This window comes from Henckelia pumila, chromosome 4 (genome assembly GCF_033568475.1).
Source record: "Henckelia pumila isolate YLH828 chromosome 4, ASM3356847v2, whole genome shotgun sequence".
Classification (NCBI taxonomy): domain Eukaryota; kingdom Viridiplantae; phylum Streptophyta; class Magnoliopsida; order Lamiales; family Gesneriaceae; genus Henckelia; species Henckelia pumila.
In genome coordinates this window covers 33,439,017-33,458,585 of record NC_133123.1, presented here as the reverse complement: position 1 = coordinate 33,458,585, position 19,569 = coordinate 33,439,017, and the positions used below count along the sequence as shown (strand labels likewise).

General features: G+C 36.8%; 4 protein-coding genes across 4 annotated transcripts; 1 reads left to right on the top strand and 3 right to left on the bottom strand.

Annotated features, from left to right (window-relative positions):
* Positions 1–40: 40 nt before the first annotated feature.
* Positions 41–5,234, bottom strand: LOC140866713 (uncharacterized). The gene is made up of 12 exons (XM_073271745.1): positions 4,865–5,234; positions 4,032–4,129; positions 3,845–3,931; positions 3,646–3,775; positions 2,769–3,521; positions 2,340–2,482; positions 2,063–2,254; positions 1,888–1,978; positions 1,638–1,803; positions 1,220–1,327; positions 1,034–1,130; positions 41–328 (listed from the first exon to the last, which is right to left on the bottom strand). Exons 1-12 carry the CDS (start codon positions 5,075–5,077, stop codon positions 298–300), a joined length of 2,109 nt encoding a protein of 702 aa, XP_073127846.1. The 5' UTR covers positions 5,078–5,234; the 3' UTR covers positions 41–297.
* Positions 5,235–5,661: 427 nt separating this feature from the next.
* Positions 5,662–12,119, bottom strand: LOC140863295 (T-complex protein 1 subunit zeta 1). Its single transcript, XM_073266619.1, has 16 exons — positions 11,961–12,119; positions 11,705–11,863; positions 11,556–11,619; positions 10,589–10,724; positions 9,692–9,843; positions 9,551–9,598; positions 9,322–9,414; positions 8,549–8,655; positions 8,347–8,461; positions 8,179–8,265; positions 7,300–7,504; positions 7,037–7,131; positions 6,591–6,659; positions 6,301–6,408; positions 6,081–6,199; positions 5,662–5,922 (listed from the first exon to the last, which is right to left on the bottom strand). The coding sequence occupies exons 2-16, from the start codon at positions 11,836–11,838 to the stop codon at positions 5,847–5,849; spliced, it is 1,608 nt and encodes a 535-aa protein (XP_073122720.1). The 5' UTR covers positions 11,839–11,863; positions 11,961–12,119; the 3' UTR covers positions 5,662–5,846.
* Positions 12,120–13,011: 892 nt separating this feature from the next.
* On the top strand, positions 13,012–13,673 carry LOC140860803 (small ribosomal subunit protein cS23-like). Its single transcript, XM_073263809.1, has 2 exons — positions 13,012–13,507; positions 13,618–13,673. The coding sequence occupies exons 1-2, from the start codon at positions 13,012–13,014 to the stop codon at positions 13,671–13,673; spliced, it is 552 nt and encodes a 183-aa protein (XP_073119910.1).
* Positions 13,674–14,635: 962 nt separating this feature from the next.
* LOC140860208 (ubiquitin receptor RAD23d-like) lies at positions 14,636–19,569 on the bottom strand. Its single transcript, XM_073263087.1, has 12 exons — positions 19,355–19,569; positions 18,196–18,357; positions 17,817–17,870; positions 17,179–17,255; positions 16,955–17,077; positions 16,692–16,869; positions 16,345–16,488; positions 16,146–16,211; positions 16,022–16,069; positions 15,822–15,928; positions 15,627–15,705; positions 14,636–14,921 (listed from the first exon to the last, which is right to left on the bottom strand). Exons 1-12 carry the CDS (start codon positions 19,418–19,420, stop codon positions 14,805–14,807), a joined length of 1,221 nt encoding a protein of 406 aa, XP_073119188.1. The 5' UTR covers positions 19,421–19,569; the 3' UTR covers positions 14,636–14,804.

Genomic DNA, 19,569 nt, shown 5'->3' with positions numbered 1-19,569 from the left:
GAACGACTCATAACTGTCCCCATGAATCTGTTGAGCATAAGAAGGTTCAATACGTATTCCATTTTGTTTGTTTTACAATGAACACATGATCAACAACAACAAAATTGACCAAACACTGATACAAGTTCTTCCAGAAAATCAAACATCACAAAACATTCTGAATGTCACAAATCGAAAGGAAACAAGGCAGTTAATGGTTAAAACCACATTTAGTAATCTCCAGTAACAGCAGGAATTTTTTCCACGGTTTCGATGGCTGGATTGGGTTAATGCATGAGAAAGTACAAGTTGGGATCTTTATCCCCTTGAAGCCTTTATTCGTCGTCCCCTGCAATAAAAAATTGTATCAGAGCACCTGAAACTAGCTTGCTACTAAAGTAGAGATGTTGATCAGATTGGAAGACAATGGCTCCATGATGAGCATATTGAAAGACACAAACCGTTATTAACAATGGATTTTAGTTACAAACATAATAATAAAAAGGTTTTAACCCGTTTTTTAACGATGTATTTTAGTCACCAATTCAACTTAACTAAATTTCAATTATATAATATAAAATTTCAGTTACAAATTAAAAAATTCACGCAAGACTTCAACAACTTAGTTTTTCAAATATTCTTTACCGGTATATATCTTATTTCCCCAGACAGGTTAAGTTTCATGGCAAGATCTGCCAGCTTCAAAATTTCCCCCAGACACATTGTAACATGGACACTCGGAAACAAATCTCATATACCAATGTTTAATAGTGAATACCTTCTTTTACATTCTAATAATGCAATGCACATATCATGCATACATCCACGCACATGCATACATCGGCGCATTTTTCTCCGACAACTTTTGGTGGATTATGAGCCATTTTCCCAGTCCCTTTAACTAGTTTTGTGATCTGAGGAAACTAATTGAATTAACCCCCATCTTAGGTTTCATATCTACATATTAAATGTTTTGCAGTAATGCTGAAGTATTTAAGACATCTATAGCAAAGTGATTGCATTAATTCACTCTCTTATGGGATAAGATTACTACCTTAAAGAGCACGTGTATTTTTCAATGGCTTCTTTTTCTTCAGCATCGATGGCAAACCATTTCTCATTGCCGGTAAGCGATTCTCCATTTCCAACATCTGCCAATCAAAGACAGAAATTGCGACTTTAAATTTTTTTTACCTCAACACCGTACCTAGCAAAGGAATGAAAATGTCACATGACTTACTTTGATGCAGCACATCAGACTTTCCTATGCAATTCAATTTCCAGTATGCATGACCACCACGACCCTTGAAGATAGGCTCTATTCTTACAGCATCAGATTTTTTATTATCTGCAAGAACCATACAGAATGATGCCGGAATATCAGAAAACTGATATAACATTAATGATCAAAGCATGAAGTTACTCGAACACAAAAACCAGCAAAAACACTAGTGCTTCGAGCTTCAATTACAAAAAACTGTAGACTTTAAATATAAATTTTCGATAACTGGAAGATTGTAAGATGGGAGATACTATCTTTCATGTAGAGAAGACAGTACAAGATAATAAAAATTTCAGCATCCCACTATTAAGAAGGCTTATACAAAGCAGGTGTTTGGTTGATATTTATCTACTTGGATGAATCCTTCATGACTTACTGTTAAACATGCCTGTTGACTTGAGCACCTTGTCATGAGCTTGTGCTGCCTCCGCTTTAATGCGGGAGACAATGGCTTCATGTTCAGAGATTGTAAGACGGGAACCGTTATTGATGACAATTGCCTTGGCAATATCATCTTGCATTTTCTGCTTCAAACTCTTCTCCTGTGTGAAGTTAACAAGTTTCGTGTGAAAAAAAATTCTGAGAAACTTAAATTCCTAAAAAACCATCTTAATAATTTTTATTACCTTGTCTTTTGCTTCAGTAACTAGTTGTCTAGCTTCCTTGACCTTTTCAGCATGTTTTTTGTTTTGGTCGTCCATCCAATTCCGTACCTTTCTATACATGGTGAAAACACAATGAATATCTGTAAACTTGAAAACTGAAGCACCAGTAAAACATTAAAATGGAAAAGGTACTTACTCAGTTCCAAGAACCTCATCACACAGAAAGTTTAAGAGCTTAAGCTTTTTGGAAGTAGCTAGGGTCTCATAATCAGATGCATTATCTAAAGAATCCAACCCATGAACTTTATGAACACCTCTGGATTCAGACAAGCATTTCTTAAGTGCATGGAACCATGAGCTTTTCCCATTTGATGGGCTTAGAGTTTCACTGCAAAGAATGGAAAAACAAGTTATCAATTTATCCAGTGAAAGAGAGTTAATTCACTTGCCAGTTTACAGGATAGTGGCCATACTCTTCCCCTCTATCAGACCGTATCACAGATATTAGCTGAATACAGAACTGGACAGTTGCAGAAAATTTGCTGTGGCGTCCAGTTCGCCCATGTAATAAGTCTCGAAGAATACTTTCTGGTTGCCGTTTTCTCACCTCAAGGATCTGTTGATCAAATTACAGAGACAAGGAAAATTAGGAAAACCAAAATGACCATGATATCAGGGCAAGGTTACAGCTAGCACATACTAATTTTGAAGAGATCGCCTAGAAGTAATTAACAGTAGAAAATCATAAAATGCAGGTTATAACCGAAGGGATGACATCAAGAGTGAAATATGCATGATTCGGAGAATATATAAACCTCAGAATAAAATGTAACGCACGCAGAGTCCCAACTATATCAAACGAGATTTCTGTTATCAGAGTCACTGTGATTGCTATTACTTGCCTTTCCAAAAACAGCACAGAATTCTAGGAACTGCAAAGCATCTCCAACATCTTCTGCACATACATCAATTCCAGCAACACTTCTCAAGTCACTTCCCATGGGCAATGGAATTTCAACTTGAAAATCTTCATTCAGGGGCTTCAGAACGTCTTTGTTATTTGCAGTATCACTTTCCTTTACTTTTTTTCTTTTAGCATTTCCATCGTCATCTTTGCCAACAGTGATTGTCCCATTCACAATTTCTTTTAGATCATCTCTGGCATCGTATGATTCCCTTTTCTTGGATTTATTATTAATGGCATCCAACTTTCTTGGACTTGTCCTCCTGGTTAAATTGAATTCATTCTTGTTGTTATAGTCCTTCTTTGCTAATCCACCCCTAGCTGTTTTCAGTTTCTTCACATCATTAGGAACATCATTCTCCTTCAAGTTTACTTTATCGCCAGTTCTACTATTCATCCCATCTGATCTATCCCTCTTTGTTTTCTTTGCATTTTTCTCACGGGAAGGTGAACCATTTTCTCTTGTTAAAACATCATTAATCCCCTTGCGATGATGTATTTCTTCAGGCTGCTCCTGCATTATTTTTCCCTTACTCCCAATTCTCTTCAGAGCGGCATCACTGTCTGTGTTGCCATTTTTCACTGCTTTAGCTTCCTTGGACTTCACCAAGGTAGGATTTAGCAGATTTGCATCCACTTTTCCATCAAAAGAATTTTCCTTTCCCCGTTTTCTAGGAGATACGCCAGCTTCCTGTAAATTTGAGAAGCAGGGCACAAGATAGATTACATAGTCAGCAAATACAATGCAGTAACATCTAAATTTTGCAGGTCCAACAGTTACTGATGACACTGTATATCTTATTTAAGGAGGCGACCTTAGACGGTGAAGCAACTATGTTGGTGAAGTGCCCCGACCCTTTAAGAAGCATCTCAGAAACAGAAGAAAATCCAGTTGCCTTTGCTGCAGTGATAAGTATACCAGTGGGTTGATGACCTCTTTTCTTCCTACGATACACAATTTTATCAGGAAAACACAGGAAGAACAACCATCCAAAAATATGTCAAAAGACTCACATGCAAATACTGCAGTTGCAAATCCCTCTGCATTTGGGACAATTCCACTCCCCTAAAGCAGACACTTCTTCGGCCTTCTCTCCATACCTAACTTAGAGAAAACAAATAACATGTGATACAAAATTTATCCACCAACATCCACACAAAAGCTATTTGAAATCAATATAATAAAAAAGCGAACAATAACCTGTTTAAGAGGCATTTATGACAAAACATAATGGGGCATGGTTTGTTGTTCCTCTGAATTGTGCACGATGCCACGAAGTCTCTAGTTTTTTGACGACACTAAAGAACATCAAGTATAAAACAGACATATATTCTTGTCAAAAAGAAGAGAGAGAAATGAACTCGTATAAAATACTGTGTACTCAGCAGTAGAATCACCAAAGTTGTGACACTAATGCAGACTTTGCAATGCATACTTAAAGTTTAAGCAATAAAAAACAAGAACTTGACATATTTTTGCTTTAATATGCACAAGATGTTAGATCACGACAGAGAATACTTAACACTATTCTGTGTAGGATCAAATCCCACCATCCACCATAGACCAATTCCGAGCTTCGTGGAATGAATTCATAGTGATTATTTCAAGAACGTAATTCAGCATATCATCTAATTTTGAAGTACAATATATTGTACAAATGCCAGTGACAGTGTTTAGATATCATACAAGGATGAAGGAACAAATTAAAACTTCAAGATTACTTCATGTGTGACAAGTAGTTGGAGTGGCAATTGAAGATAGCAATAATTTCGTGTGATATTCACTATAAAAACAGTAATTTGAGCATCCCATTACTTTTTATTCACTTGGGCATTTTAAAAGTGCCTTTGCTCCCATAGTTAAAAAAATCATGGTTCCTTCCGCCGCAACTCTTAAAATTTTGATAACTACGATACAAGAAATGAAAAGCTAACTACGAACACTTCTCTTCAAATCAACAAACAGGTAAATTATTAAAGGTAACAGAATGCGCATATCATAGTGGTGGGGTTGAGTGGAATGAATCGGAACACCTGATGACAAGTTTTCCCATTGACGGGATCATAAATCCGGCCGCCCACAAGGCGTACTCCGGGAGACTTGTTCCTCTTAGAAGGTGAAGAAATAACAACATTTTCCACAGACCCAGATGGTTTCTTGGACTTGCTTTCCTTCTTCTGAGGGCTCTTAATTTTTTCTTTCCGAGATACACTCTGCTTCGAAGCAGAACCTGAATCAACAGCCATACTCGCCGAAAGTTTCCAAACACTTGGGACTTCCAGCAGAAATTATTCAAGAGTTTCAGACTCAGAATCGGGGGAAAGGGATTTAAGAAACGAATAATTTGGAGGGACTTTGATTTGTTCGGGGATGAGCGGCGCCAATCGAAATTTGAACTTTGGTGTCTCTATAATTCTTCTCCCGCCGTTGGAGAATGGAAATGGAGGAATTGGGCTTGTAATATGGACTGAGCCCATTTTGTTGATAAAGGCCCCTTTAGGTATTAATATCTTTTCCTTTCTCATGATGATTATGGCTCATGTTCCATAAACGTTAGATAGAGATTTATTTTTTTCTTTCTTTGGTTTTCAAAAGTAAAAATACTCATATACTATTTTTCTTGAATGGAACTTAGCAAATTCTCCATTCATGTATCGATGCTCATTTCTGATCACAAACAAAAAGGATCCCGAGTCCCAAAATTTCTTCAAATGAAATTGCAACATCATGAAAGAAGTGATTTTGAAGATCTTTGACCACCGATCGAATAAAATAATATGACGTATGCTAATTCTCATAATTGAGCCAACAAAAACACAAACACGTCTCATAAAACAATATCAAGCGCAATTCTTTTCCCGAGCAAAAATATCAAATGCTAAGAGTGATTATAGGAAAAATTGTGAACCGTTCAATACATTTAAGCACAGGAAAATGTTTGGGAACCATGATCGTCCCTTGTCAAAACTATCTTCTTTTGAAAACCACACAAGCGACTTGAAGAGAGAGAACAAGCTAGCTAGGTTTCCTCATGTTACGCCCAGCACGAATAACTTCATCAACAAGTAGCAACTGAGATGCAATCACAGGGCTGCAATAGAACGTCTCTTTTAGAATGTGAAGCAAGTGACTGTAAACCAATGATTGTAGAAATCTACATCGTCCCTCGGAGAGAGAATTTTCATGGGGGGAAGAATGAAAAACTCGGAAGAATCGTGAATATTAGTTCGACAAAAAGTTGTGACTTACGCAGAGTTTATGATCTGACGTTTGACAGAGTAATTGTCAAAGATGCCCTCCAGTTGGGGATCAATAGGTTCTCCAGTGTGTTGATTAAGGCCAACTACATTTCCCTTGTCATGTTCTCCCTGAAAAGTAAAGAGCAATCTTAGAAGACATGCAACCGAATGAATTCTATTGATTGTTTCATGGAAATTTTTTAGTCAAATACTAAAAAAGCAACAACTACCGTGAGATCAATAATCACATCTTGAGTATCAAGTCCAGAGTTCTCGGCTAGTGTCTTTGGAATCACAAGAAGAGCATCAGCAAATGCTTCCACGCCAAGTTGAGCACGCTGTCCACAGTTTCCAATCATCGAAACAAATTCAAGTTAGTACATGACAGTTCAAAACCCAGTCAATACACTGCAACATCCCACAAACACAAGGACCTCCAATCATGAGACTGAAACTGCATTTAAAATACACGGGGGGAAATTTCATGCGCAGCAGCCGTTATCCACACAAGCAAACATACCCCTTTAACGGTTTTCTTCACTTCATTAACAAGGTGTTGTCTGGCAGCCACCTCAAAAGCCCCTGCACCCTGTGGTATACAGAACGATTAATAATCATAGGTTCTCTAAGCTGTTTGCCTATCAGGAAAAACTCGATGGATATTCATATCCCTGAAAAACAGCAACAGCAGTACTCATTTGACTCCCGGGTTCCCAAATCACAAGTACAAAAGCAAAAGACAGTCCATTGGGCATGGGCATTAAAACATGCAAGCCATGGCCATGAACAAATATAAACTAAAATCTAGATAACAGCTCGACTTCATTTTACAGACGAATGGTTCTCAATTTTCTCTTCTTTTGGGTAAAATGGCTCACCTTTCAAGCAGTGTCATATTGTAAAAAAAAAACTAAAAACAAGATAACAGAACTACAACACGAAAACCCAAGATCTCTAGTAACTCACTAGTACAACAGCTTCATCTTCAATCGTATTTTTCACTGCCCTCAGCCCATCACGAACAGCATCCTTAATCTGAGCAATTGTGTGATCATTCGGTCCTGGATATAGGTCGAAGGTAGCATAAGTACATTAGAATGCAACATAACAAAATATACAAGTAAAATTCTCCACAAGCAGAAAGCAAAGGGTACATACAGAACCAATACACCAGTAACAAGATTATTGTCCATCGATGATGGAAGAACCAGATGAGCAACTAAACATACCTTTAATGAGTATTGTACAGGAGTGTGGATTTTTCACGTTTTCTACAAATGTATACTTTTCTTCTCCAAGTACGTGCTCATAGACCAATCCAGCCCAACCGAGACAGTCAGGAGTTAGGTCATCAACTGAATTGACAGCCTCTCCGCCACAAGCTAAAACTAATCTCTCCATGTTTCTCCTTTTGGCTCTTCGCAAGGCGACTATCTAAACAAATGTCATCAGAATCAGTAGAACGAAGTGTAGGATGCAAATAGCCACAAAACATCTAATAATCAAATCATGTGTAGTATGCAAATAACCACGAAACATCATCAAAGAATCAGATCCTCACAAATACAGGTAAGAACGATGACAGATTTCAAAAAAAAAAAGAAGATTAACCAAACTAAAGAAACACGGCCTATTTATATCGATGAGTGAACGCCAATGAACTAAAACAGGAAACTTTTGCCATGCGTACAAAGCACGTTACTAAAAGAGACAAACAATCTATAGTCATGATAAAATGAAATTAAGACGGAAAGGATCATTAAAAGAACACAAGGGAGCTCTAAGTTTTAACCAATCTTGCATTCATGCGTCACAATAATACAAAGATTAACTAGGCGAATGAGAGCACTAAATTCTATTGTTTCTACTTCTCAACAATGTTGTCCTTCAAGAATTCAACTAAGTGCTTAAAAATCAACAGAAAATAGAAAAGTAACCGACAAGATGCTAAATAACAGGAATTCATAAAGTCAGGTGAATAGATCAAAAACTTTCACAAACTCAAGTGGAGCAATGATGTAAAGGACAGAACTAGACATAATATGGAGATGTCATCATCCAGTCAGGCTAACTTCCAACAAACTTCATAAAAGGTAAAGATGCCTTACTCCTTCTCGAGCAAGAAGATCCAACGATGGAGGATCGATTCCTTTTTGATTGATGACAATAAAACTGTTATCATTACCAGCACACACCTGGAACAACACAAAATATAAGCAAGTGAAGGTTTGCTCCTCTACAACAAGACTACTTAATTGCACCCTTAAACAGGATACCTTGTTCTTTAAATCAATAATTTTCTGTACTCTTTGATCAACAGATCGCCTCTCAGCTGCAACCATTGCTTCTCTCTGCTCTGCATTTGAGTAGAAAAATCCTGCATTTACCTCACTGAACAACATAACGTAAGTCATATTGCTCATGAATATCAAGAGAAATAAATGAGGCACGAACTAGTAAAAGATTACACGTCATCACCTCTTCTCATACTCCAATGATACATTACAGGTTAAAATATGGCAATTTTCTGCTCGGCGTTTCATATCTGGATGTCTGGATCCATGGTCAAGAACAAGACCCTCAACCTAACACGGTCACAAGAATGAAGTTAATTTATTAGCTAATTACTGGATGCAAAGGAGAGAAGAATAAAAATTAGTAGAAGAATTTAAAAAACCACAAGGAAGAAAACTTTTTTAGGAATTCCACTTGACAATGATTTCCTCCAAGTCTGATTCACGAAGAGAGATATATATTTTACCACTTGAACATTGGCACTTGAATTAATAAGAAATTAAGAACATTGAAATAAAAGCTATATGATTATTAGACTCTTGAAATTGAAATAGAGTATGCATGTGTCATTATCAAACAAGGTCATTAACTAGATGCTGCCCCCACATGAGCATCATCGAACAAACAGAAATCTATAACTCCACAAAATAAAAGAGATCAACAAGCATGCAAGAAGCATCCTTTTTTTTCCATTTTCTGATCAAGTGGGGAGAAGAACTCCGAAGAAGACATCAAATTAGCAGATTTCATTAAGAGAAAACATTTCTCATCAAGAACATGGTGATTATGAGTAACTATTTTGAAAGCTCTTCATAAAACAGCCTCAGAAAATTTTGAAGTTTGAATAACACACAGCTAGCAGTTAGATAACTGAGTGACTACAATCGCGAACAAAGGTAGGCTTTAATTGTGTTAAAAAAAGAAGAGAAAACCAAGTTCCATATCAACTGACATACCAGACGAGTGTCGACATCAAACTTGTGGCGCATGTGCATTATCTCAACCATAAAAAGATCAATAGGCTCTTCGGCCTTACGAATGCAGAGAACCTAGAACATCAGGTGAATAAGAAATAAAACATAAATAAAAAGATATTAAAAGCCAGAAGACTAACAGCAATAAAGACATAACAGCATTTATTAGTTCAACATGTACAGAAATCATGGTAAAACATCTAGTACTTACAGAATTTACAACTATCTCAGTCAATTGATCAGCCAATGCCTCGTATAGCTGCAAAAAAGAAAGAGCGTAGATCTGAGATGTAACAGGCAATTAAAGTGAAAATACATTTCGTCGATTCGAATATAGTGACTGAAAAAGAACCTTTGTCCTTAATGTTGTTCTCGCCACCATCTTCAGTATCTCTTTATCAGGTTCGTCACCCATCACCACTGGAGTCTTGAAATTTTCAAGAAATTGGAGCGTTGCTCTTTTTGCAATTTCATATCCATCAACTAAAACTCGTGGATGTGTTCCTGGATGAAAGAAAGAAAGAAAGAAAGAAAGAAAGAAAGAAAGAACAGGTTTCATTTCAATTTACCAAAGCTCAAGAAAAATGGAATATAAACCATTTCAACAAATGTCTAATCAGACAATGTTTACAGCAAAAATAAGTGTATACCATAGGGAAATTGAAAAGGATAAAACATTAAGGCTCCATTTGAACAATTATTTATAAAATGTTTTTATAAAAGTGTTTTTAAAAAAAAAAAAATTAAAATGTTTTAAAAGTTGTTTAAAAAATAAATATGCATATAGACAACTATTCAATAAAAACATTTTTACAATTGAGAAGTAGGAAGTTTTGTTTTCCAACATTGCTTTCAATTCTAATAACATAAAAAACACATCTCATTTACAGTCTCATGTTCTTCTCATGACATTGACTATGATTTTTCTGGAGAACATATATTTTTATTTACTTGCTCTTACACTTGTATAGGAAGTAGTGGAGAAGACACTGGAGGTGATTCTTCAACACAACACATTTCTATAACAAATAAACATAAGGACACCCCTCTCTCCCAATAAATTAACTGGGGAGGGTGGACTCCATTCATTTAGTATTATTATTTCACTTAACCCATCATAACCAAACAATGATATGACGGTAAATTTCTAAAAAAACTAATATGCTGCTACATAACCACGACATGATGAACAAAAGAGTGCATTACACTGAAACTGTACAATAACTTCAAAGAAAGTAAAGTTGCCAACCTTCATCTATGTACCGCTCTGATTGCTTCATAAGCTCACCGATGAAGATGACAGTGGAAGTTGTACCATCTCCGCTCATATCGTCTTGAGCAACAGCGGTCCTAGCAATCATTATGGCGGTAGGGTTTTGAATTTGCTGTCATATTCGAGTAAAGAGATATCATGAAAATTAAGTCATGAACACATCATTATCCTCTTTGTACAAAAATATTGCTCACACAAAACATTAAACCCCAACTTTATTATATTTTTTTGAATGTAAAAATTTTTAAAAATATAATTTAAGCTTTCCACCATTAAGCCTTAATTTTGAGAACCACTTTGAATGAAAGTTACAAAAAACACAAATGTGAATATATATGATGAGGAAGACTCGGAAGATAATTGGTTGCTGACAACTGTTTGAGGCCATGGATAAGCATACTAGTCAAACCATTACAATCAATCTTATCACACATTTAGCTATATAACACACCATAATTTCCATTGCATAACCATTAGCATCAATCCAATTATAGCCCCGTTACACCCTATTTCCGACGCAAGGAAATATACTTCTTGGTATCCCAAAGTTGACAAAGATCTTAACCGAATACATAAAACTACCACTAGACAAATTCCGGACTTAATACTGAGAACTGAGAATATGTGTACTGAGACAAATTTCCATTCAGTCACAAGCATACACTAATCACACTATTAAGTATCAAGCATCCATGTTTAAAAGGTTGGCATACAGTCTAAATATTTTTATAGCATGTCATGACATTTACAAGTTCCGACATGACACATTTATAAAACAGCTATGCAACTCACTTCCGACGACCCCAAGCAGCAAAGCCCACAAAATTTCCGGGGGGTTGGTGGGGGGACAGCTTAAGATACCACCATTTTATTTTATTTTATTTTGAAAAAATAGCCAGAAATACACACTCCAGAAGCAAGAAAAATAAAGAAACAAACTAACCATCTCCTTCAAAAGAGTGTTACCGTCCTTGGTTAGTTTAATATCACCAGCTCCACCAACAAGCCTAGCGAGAACGCAAACAGTCAATCAAAACAACAAAAAGAAAAAAAACAACACACAGCAAGCGAGAAAAAAGTTAAAAAAATTACATCTTGATAGTGCCTTTAGGGCCGAGATTGGTTTTAAGAACATCTTGGAGTCCCTTCGCGGCATTGATGTTCATGTGAAGCGCATGCGATTTGTTGAGCACCTCAGCGTTCGGATTCAACACCCTAAGCGACATCGTGGCTCACACACTTTCACCTGATCTACACAACCAAAGCAGACACAATCAAACAATCCACGATAAGCGTAAAACAACGATGCAACTATCGTGATTGAATCGACAGGTAACGATAGAAGTACCGCTGCGAAATGCAGAGCAAATCTGATGGTTCGAAAAGGCGTCCGCAGGGGAAGTGGAGTAAGGTCACCGAAGGAGGGAAATGGTTACTAGGGCTTACCGGGGGTTTCTCATTTATTCAACCAGTTGGAAACGCATTTTCTTTATGCGTTTTTGAGGACTTCGAATCAAAATCGTGTACGGGCTACACCAAAAAAAAAAAAAAAAAAAAAGGAACCATCGTATTCATTTTCTCTTTGTTTTTTATTTGAATATACTTTATTTAATAAATCAAATAATTTTAAAATTTTATTTCTGAATCACAAATTTAAAATGTTTTGTGAACTCTAAAGTCTAAACATGTGTAATTTATTATTTAAAATAGTTTATCATGACAATGTTTCATTTTTTACTCAGATCTAATAATTAACCAGTAAGAATAATAAATCAAGAAACCAGATCAAACTCATTAAAAGATTCAAATCATGTTTACTATATTACGACATCCAAGTCGTTAATATTTTAAAGGAATCGTACCCACCCGATTAATATAAACTCTTATCCAACTCGATTTGTACTTGAAGTTTTATGGATTGGATCCATTATATAGCAATTATATTTAAAATAAAAAATATATATATTTATAGTTTTTTTTTAAACGTCCACAAATGTAAACAAATTCAAAGCTCCTGAGGGGATGTCCAAGTTCATGAAGCAAGTGAATTTTTGGTTGGATGTCAGGTTCCCCTACCAACATCTTTTGGACTAGCCTATCACACAGGGCTTGCCTAGTGTCGTTTACTTGGCTAACGTAGTTTGTAAATTATTGCATTAATCCGGGGGTTTATCCAGTACGCACTGAAGGTAGCGGCTGCGGATTTCCAAGTCACAAAAAAAAAATCATCAAAGTCCCATTTGGTTCAGTTGATGAAATTATCGAATGATTAATAAATAAACGATAAAAATATATGATAAGGATCAGTAATTTGTGTTGAAAACTAACTAAACCCTTTCCATCCTTATAAATTAATCTTGCGGCTTGATTGCAATCGTAGTAATCTCGCACGAAAGACGATGTTATCAGCGGGATTTCGACCTTGCGCCGGAAAACCTCCCGCACATCTGACGCAGCAGCCAAATCTATCCAAGAATCTAATCTTTCCCACCATAAAGGCCCCATCTTTTTCTTGCAATCCACCCAACAAAAGAAAATTCAAGCCCAGCAAAACAAATGCATCGTCTTCTTCACTGACCACCCAAGAAGCATCAATCTTGGACGATAATGAAGCGAAAGAAAAGCCAAGAATCGTGGCGAAGCCGATGGAGAGACCCAGGCTGGTCTTGAGATTCGTTTGGTTGGAAAAGAATATCGGAATTGCGATAGACCAAGTGATTCCCGGCGGCCATGGGACCATTCCTTTGAGCCCATACTATTTTTGGCCGAGAAAAGATGCTTGGGAGGAGCTTAAGGTCATGCTGGAGAGCAAGCCTTGGATTTCACAGAAGCAAACGGTGATTCTGCTCAACCAGGCTACCGACATCATTAATCTGTGGCAGGAAAGTGGGGAGAGTTAACTTTGTAAGATTTTAATGTCAATCTTGGAAGAAATTTCTCTTTTTTTTTTAATTTTGTTTCTTTTTTCTGAACACTTTTTACCCTTTTTTTAATGGCATAAACAGATGTGCCTAAAAGATACGGTTCCCTGTATTCTGTAACAGTTCTTGGTTTTATCTAATTATATCATATTGAGACGGTACAAAATATCAAGCAGGGATCGAGGCAGCGGTTTGAAAAGCTTAAATATGTTATTTCATCGGCCAATTTATGCTCCTTCCATGCTCTTCCCTGCAACTGGAAATCTCCTCAAGTATTCCTTGCTTGCTGAATATGATTTCCAAATGTTTCTTTTAATTGGACGCAAGTTGCATTTGCATCTGTTTGACATCATATTTTCCTGAACTTTAAAATGTTTAACAATTGTTTTATGTGATTCTTACTTCGAACTTCTTTGAAGATGGCAATCCTGGAGATGGCAAGATTGGACCAAATATTCAGTTTTGATGTTTTGTGGTTGCCTCCCGATTAAAGCAAGCTTCGACCCTTTTATTTTATGTTTCCTATGTTATTTTGCGCTATTTTTGTTTAACTTCTGAAGGCCTGAAGTTGCTCCGGATGAACCGAACCCTTCATGAACTATGGCTCCTTATGTTTTAGATTTTATTTTTCTCTCTCTTAAAAGCTGAGACACGTATGTGAACTTTTCTGCTACTGAATTGGTCTCAAGTTTGGTCGAACTACCGATCGTGAGGACATTTTCTTCTTCTTCAACTTCGTACAAGAAGTCCAGAAGTCTGACACGCTTGTTTGATCTCTCACTGAGAATTTCTTCATTAGTCACTGTGCAATAGCAGAGATAATCTATGACAAAGGCTTCATTTGCTTAAAACACCAACAAATCTATTTCTATGGGTTTTTTTTAGGGGGAAAAAACATCTCACTTAGGGAACATTAAAACTAAATTAAAATCTCCTAAGGTAAACCATAACATATCAAACCATAAATACCGCTTAAAAATTAAAGAAATTAAAGGTCCAATGAGTGTTCGGCTTAAATTCAAAATCTGAAGGATGCCAAAGAGGTATATAACTTGAGCCACGCTGGAACTAAATATAGCAGTTTTGTACGTTAATTACCATGAACAAATAGATGAAGTATTTTGAAAACTGTATATAGGATATCCAGATAAACGAAGTTAGGGAAAGCCTCTGTGAACAATAAATAAAAATTAATCCACAAGGCAAGAAATAGTACATTGCACATAAGAAAGCATGCAAGTATGAAGGGAGACCACTCCATCCACACGATTTCACTCATCAAACTCGTGCATATGATCTAAGAGGTAGTTTGCAGCCAGCTCCTCGTTCTTGTTGCACGCAAAATATACTTCCAATACCAAAGCTCGATCGAACCCCATCGCTTCAAGCTGCAAGACCAAACACCATAGTGTAATTGAGACAATTGTGCTGTTTTGTTCACGGCATCGATGCATTTGAATTTGAAATTAAGACATTTGAGAATTATATGATTTGACATGATTATTGGGAGAGACCAATTCCAATTTGTTTAAAAATATATACAGAAATATAAATACGACAAAAAATTTCACCAAAACACACGATGAATTTTGAGTTGTGAAATTGAAATCCATTATGTCAAATCCAAGTATCCAAAGAGAGTGTTGGGACCAAACTAATAGATCACGTAGAAGGGATACATTTTCTCTTAAAAATAAGTTTCTCGGTGGCTTGCATTGAGGTTACATAATCACAACATAGAATCGAACGTATACTACCATATCAAAAGCTATAGTCAATGGTGACTAAACAACTCAACTTTTTTGAGCCTTGCAATAATCCAAGCCTCACATCACGACTATTGCACCAAATCATCAGTCACATAAAATATTAGCTACAATGGTTAATCCCAACACGTAATAGATTTAATGACACTTAAGGTTTTTCCCAGCAGTTATGAGCTAAAAGATTATTTTGCCAAGAGATGATAATAATGGTAACCAAATGAAGTAAACAATTAATGAGATTGTGCGCAAATGAACTACAAAGTAGCCTCAAAGTAACACATTCAGCTTATGTTTGAATAAAAATTGGTTTTAGTAGGAAAAACTTACACGTTCAATTGCTTCACGTTCTTCTGGTGTGACAGTGATGGCCTGCGGCATCGCTTCAGCCATTTGTTCTAATATGTTCCTGTTTGCATCAAAGTTACATCCAAAGCTCAGAAAAGATACATACTTGGGAGTAAAACAACTTGAAGTTATATCAACTAGAATCAACAAAGGTAAACCCACTGCAGATTTTCTCACCCCTCCCCCTCGACAGGTTCATTTATTAAGCGTAGAAAATCAGCCTGATGCTCTTGTATCATTCGAACTAATTGTGGATTTTGTTTCCCTAGTTCTTGAAGCATGGGCTGGAAGTACAGAAAAGAGGAGTTTACAAGGTAAAGTTAGCACTAAAATATTAACATCCATAAATTGAAACGACTAATTGAACGTGCAAGTACCTGCAAGATTTGTGGATTGGCTTGCACCAGGGCTCGCAGTGATTGAAACTAAAAACAAGAACAAGAAAATCAAAACACAAAATTTGTACTGGAAAGCCAATTTGTAGAAAACCATGTTTGGTACCTGTGGACTGTTGCGAAGGAAATCTAGGGCACCGGCACTTGCATTTGAGCCCATGTTAGGGAGGCCCTGGCTCCATGAAAATGCAAACAATTATTATTGTTCTTGTTTTCTTCTTTAAATTCATTTAATAACTACCATCCTTTTTAGTTCTTTCCATTAAAGATCAAATGATATTTCAGAGATTGGGAAAAACTCCTACCTGTGGAAATAGGTCCAATGGATTAGAATTGGGTCCAGTAGAAGGTACTACTGCTGGCTGTGTAGCCTGGATTGGAGGATTCACTGGCTGCCCACCAGCAGGTGCTTGCACCGCAGGAGCAACTTCTGCTTGCTCTGGAATTCCCTGAGATTAAACTTCCACTCAAGGTTATATTATGATATAGCTATTCAAGGTGGAAGAGAAGAAAAATCAAAAGCAATCCGGAAGAGGAGAAAAATCAAAAGCAATCCACAAAATATCAAAATCATGCTGTTGATTCTCACTGTCACATTCCATAGTTCTCTATATAATAGGGATAAAAATGAAATAGACTGGAGGGAACTAACAGAATAAAGGTATTCAACTGCTCTCTCCGGATTGTTATAAGCAGCACGCAGTGCACGAATAACTGTGTCTCGATCCCAACATCCACCACCCATATCAAGGATCTGTTGAACAGCACCCTCCAAATTATTTCCAGCAACAAGATTCGAAGCCGCTTGACCATACACATCTGTCTCTGAGCTGTTGAATAAAAATACATTATTCTGCATAAAAGTCTGTAAAATGCAACTATTTCACAAGTAATAAACAGACAAGGTTTACTCACGAAGCAGGGGCAGGGGCAGGGGCAGGGGCAGGGGCAGGGGCAGGGGCAGGAGCAGGAGCAGGAGCAGGAGCAGGAGCAAGGGCAGGAGTAGGAGCAGGAACAGATTCAGGAGCTGACTGTGGACTGCAAATGCAAGAGAGAGAAATTCTTAATAAGGACATAAAGTGAAATATTAAAAAAATTGTTGATGTTAGCTAAAAACTAGACCAACATGAACTACTCACGGTGCAATAGTTGATACAGGTACTGGACCAGCAGTCACAGGCTGTGTTGGAGGAGGGGTATTGCTTGCAGGTTGGGTCTATAGGGAGACAAAGAAACAATCAAAACATATCAAACTAAAACATATTTCAAGAACTTTAAATCCTCAACAGGAATTTAAGCCTAAATTTAGAATAGACAAATCTAGACAGATGCAGCCACTCAAACACTGCAAGGAAAAATGCACACATGCATGTCATTGTAGTTTTAAACAAAACTGGAAAAAAAATTGATTAATATGTTTGGAAATCGGAATATATATTTGGGACCACTACTAAAATTTACGTGTCTTCCTTTTTTTTCTTCTTACTACAAATTTCTGTTTGGGTCTTGATCATTTTATCATTTTTATGAGATGTTTGAGCAAGTCATTTACTTAATTTTATCCAAAAACTGGTTTTAAGTTTTAAATCATACCATCATCACCAGGGAAAAAAGGTAAAAAAGGAAAATAAATCAGCCTCCTCAAGATTCACCTTGAATGCATAATTCACAATTACAACTAAAAATATCAATTATTCACGCAACAACTTCAATGTGAAAAAATAATTTCACACTAACTTAGCCAGAAACTGTGGAAAATACATTTAGATGGACTTACTGTACTCGCTGGAGTGGTAGACGCAGTTGCAGCTCCACTTGATGATGCCTTGCTCTACAAAATTTCAGAGCACGTATAGAATTATAGTCAGTATAAATTTAACTTTTTGGGAATTAATCTGCATTTGTCTTTCTGGGTTGTGTAAGGGTGCCTGAGGAATCAGGCAAGCCCCAGTCAAAACACCAGTTTACTACCAAAATATCTAATGTAGCATCCATCATTGTCCCTTTGCATGTGGCATGTGTTATATGTTAGGTTAACATTTTGTATCTTGTTTACCAAAGAGTTCTTTAAAAAATCTGCATTCACATGAAATCCCAGAGAGTAATGGGGCAGGAGAAGCTACAGAACACTTCAAATGACAATACAGTCAATTTACCTTGGTCAACATAATCACCACAAAACTTTTTTCCGCAACTTTGTTTTCCTCCAGTGTTGTATTATCTTTAAGAACCTTCCCTTGATGAATCAGCATCTGCTGAGCAGCTGGGTATACATCAGAACCCTGAACCGTTTCAATAATTTTCTTCACATCGGCCACCTAACAAGAATGAAATATCGTGAGAGAATAGACCTAACGACAAATGATAAAAAAGAACAAAGACAAATGCATATGCAAGTTCACATTTGATTTCAAATCTTAACCATGACACCCGGGAGAGCTATAATACAATGCAAGTATATCTAAAAGTCTTTTAATATAATTTACCCCGAGGAATACCATATATGATCCAAATCAAAGGTTGTCTAAAACAGTTTCCTATGATTTTCCATCACTAATCTGTCATGTGACTAAAATTACATTCTTGCCCTTGCTCCATCCTCCTTATACAGGACAATATTCTGCTTACACTGGTTGACGACTAAACCGTAGTGCCTCTAATCCTCTCGATAATCAGTTCTTCCAAAACCAAAAATATGAAGATTTTCAAGAGATTTGAACAACAATATATCAAACATGATGGCATTGGAGTTAAAATAATCCAATAGCAAAACGAATATCTTGCACGGTAGCAGTAGATAACTCTACCACATGACTCTCCACGAGACGTGTATCTGCCATCATCTTAGGCAATACATATTCACGATAAAAAGTCAAACTTTAAAATCAAAACCAAACATTACGACCCACAATCAAATCACTGGAGAAAAAGGAGCTGAGCTCGATGGAGAAAAACAAAATTAACTCCGACTCCAATTATGATTAGGAAATTTTATCACGTCAAGAATAAGAAAAGGCCAATTCAGGGCCCTAATTACCCTCTCCAATCACAAAATACAATTAGAATCAAATCGCGCCACTAAAGACACATCAACTAAGATACCCGTCAATACCAAAGTAATATTAGTTCAAATTCCTGTTATAATTCGGAATAAACGCCACGTCAAGGGTATAGATATGTCAATTCAGAACCCTAATCCTCTCCAATTAACGACTACTAGGAAAATCAAATCTAAGACATCCATATAGGCTAACATATGAAGCAATTCGTGTACGTCAAAGCAAGAGACAGGGAGGCAGAGAATTGATCCCATACTGTCTCATCGGATTTCACTTCGATCTCGAAGTGTGTCCCCTTCAGAGTCTTCACGCAAATCTTCATCTTCTTACTTTCAACTTCTGAACGATACTCCCAAGAGCCGCCTCCGATCTCCGCCGCCGCCGGCAAGTACGTGTGGAACACCGGGAGCAAAAAGATAAAAATCTCGACTCTCGAAGGCACAAGCCAAAGTATACTATTGACAGAAGCGC

Bases quoted from the DNA above. Each gene is read 5' to 3' on its own strand.
- LOC140863295 (XM_073266619.1), bottom strand. From the start codon at position 11,838: ATGTCGCTTAGGGTGTTGAATCCGAACGCTGAGGTGCTCAACAAATCG. The intron at 9,599-9,691 runs GTTCTTTTTCAG...TCTTTTTTGCAG, and splicing joins GAACAACATTAAGGACAAAG to CTATACGAGGCATTGGCTGA. The intron at 9,415-9,550 runs GTAAGTACTAGA...CTGATGTTCTAG, and splicing joins CTGAGATAGTTGTAAATTCT to GTTCTCTGCATTCGTAAGGC.
- LOC140860803 (XM_073263809.1), top strand. From the start codon at position 13,012: ATGTTATCAGCGGGATTTCGACCTTGCGCCGGAAAACCTCCCGCACAT. The intron at 13,508-13,617 runs GTTAACTTTGTA...TGGCATAAACAG, and splicing joins GTGGCAGGAAAGTGGGGAGA to ATGTGCCTAAAAGATACGGT.
- LOC140866713 (XM_073271745.1), bottom strand. From the start codon at position 5,077: ATGGCTGTTGATTCAGGTTCTGCTTCGAAGCAGAGTGTATCTCGGAAA. The intron at 3,522-3,645 runs GTCGCCTCCTTA...TCAAATTTACAG, and splicing joins TAGTTGCTTCACCGTCTAAG to GAAGCTGGCGTATCTCCTAG. The intron at 2,483-2,768 runs GCAAGTAATAGC...TTTGATCAACAG, and splicing joins TCTGTGCTGTTTTTGGAAAG to ATCCTTGAGGTGAGAAAACG.
- LOC140860208 (XM_073263087.1), bottom strand. From the start codon at position 19,420: ATGAAGATTTGCGTGAAGACTCTGAAGGGGACACACTTCGAGATCGAA. The intron at 18,358-19,354 runs GTATGGGATCAA...CATTCTTGTTAG, and splicing joins AAGTGAAATCCGATGAGACA to GTGGCCGATGTGAAGAAAAT. The intron at 17,078-17,178 runs GTGAGTAGTTCA...TTGCATTTGCAG, and splicing joins CCTGTATCAACTATTGCACC to TCCACAGTCAGCTCCTGAAT.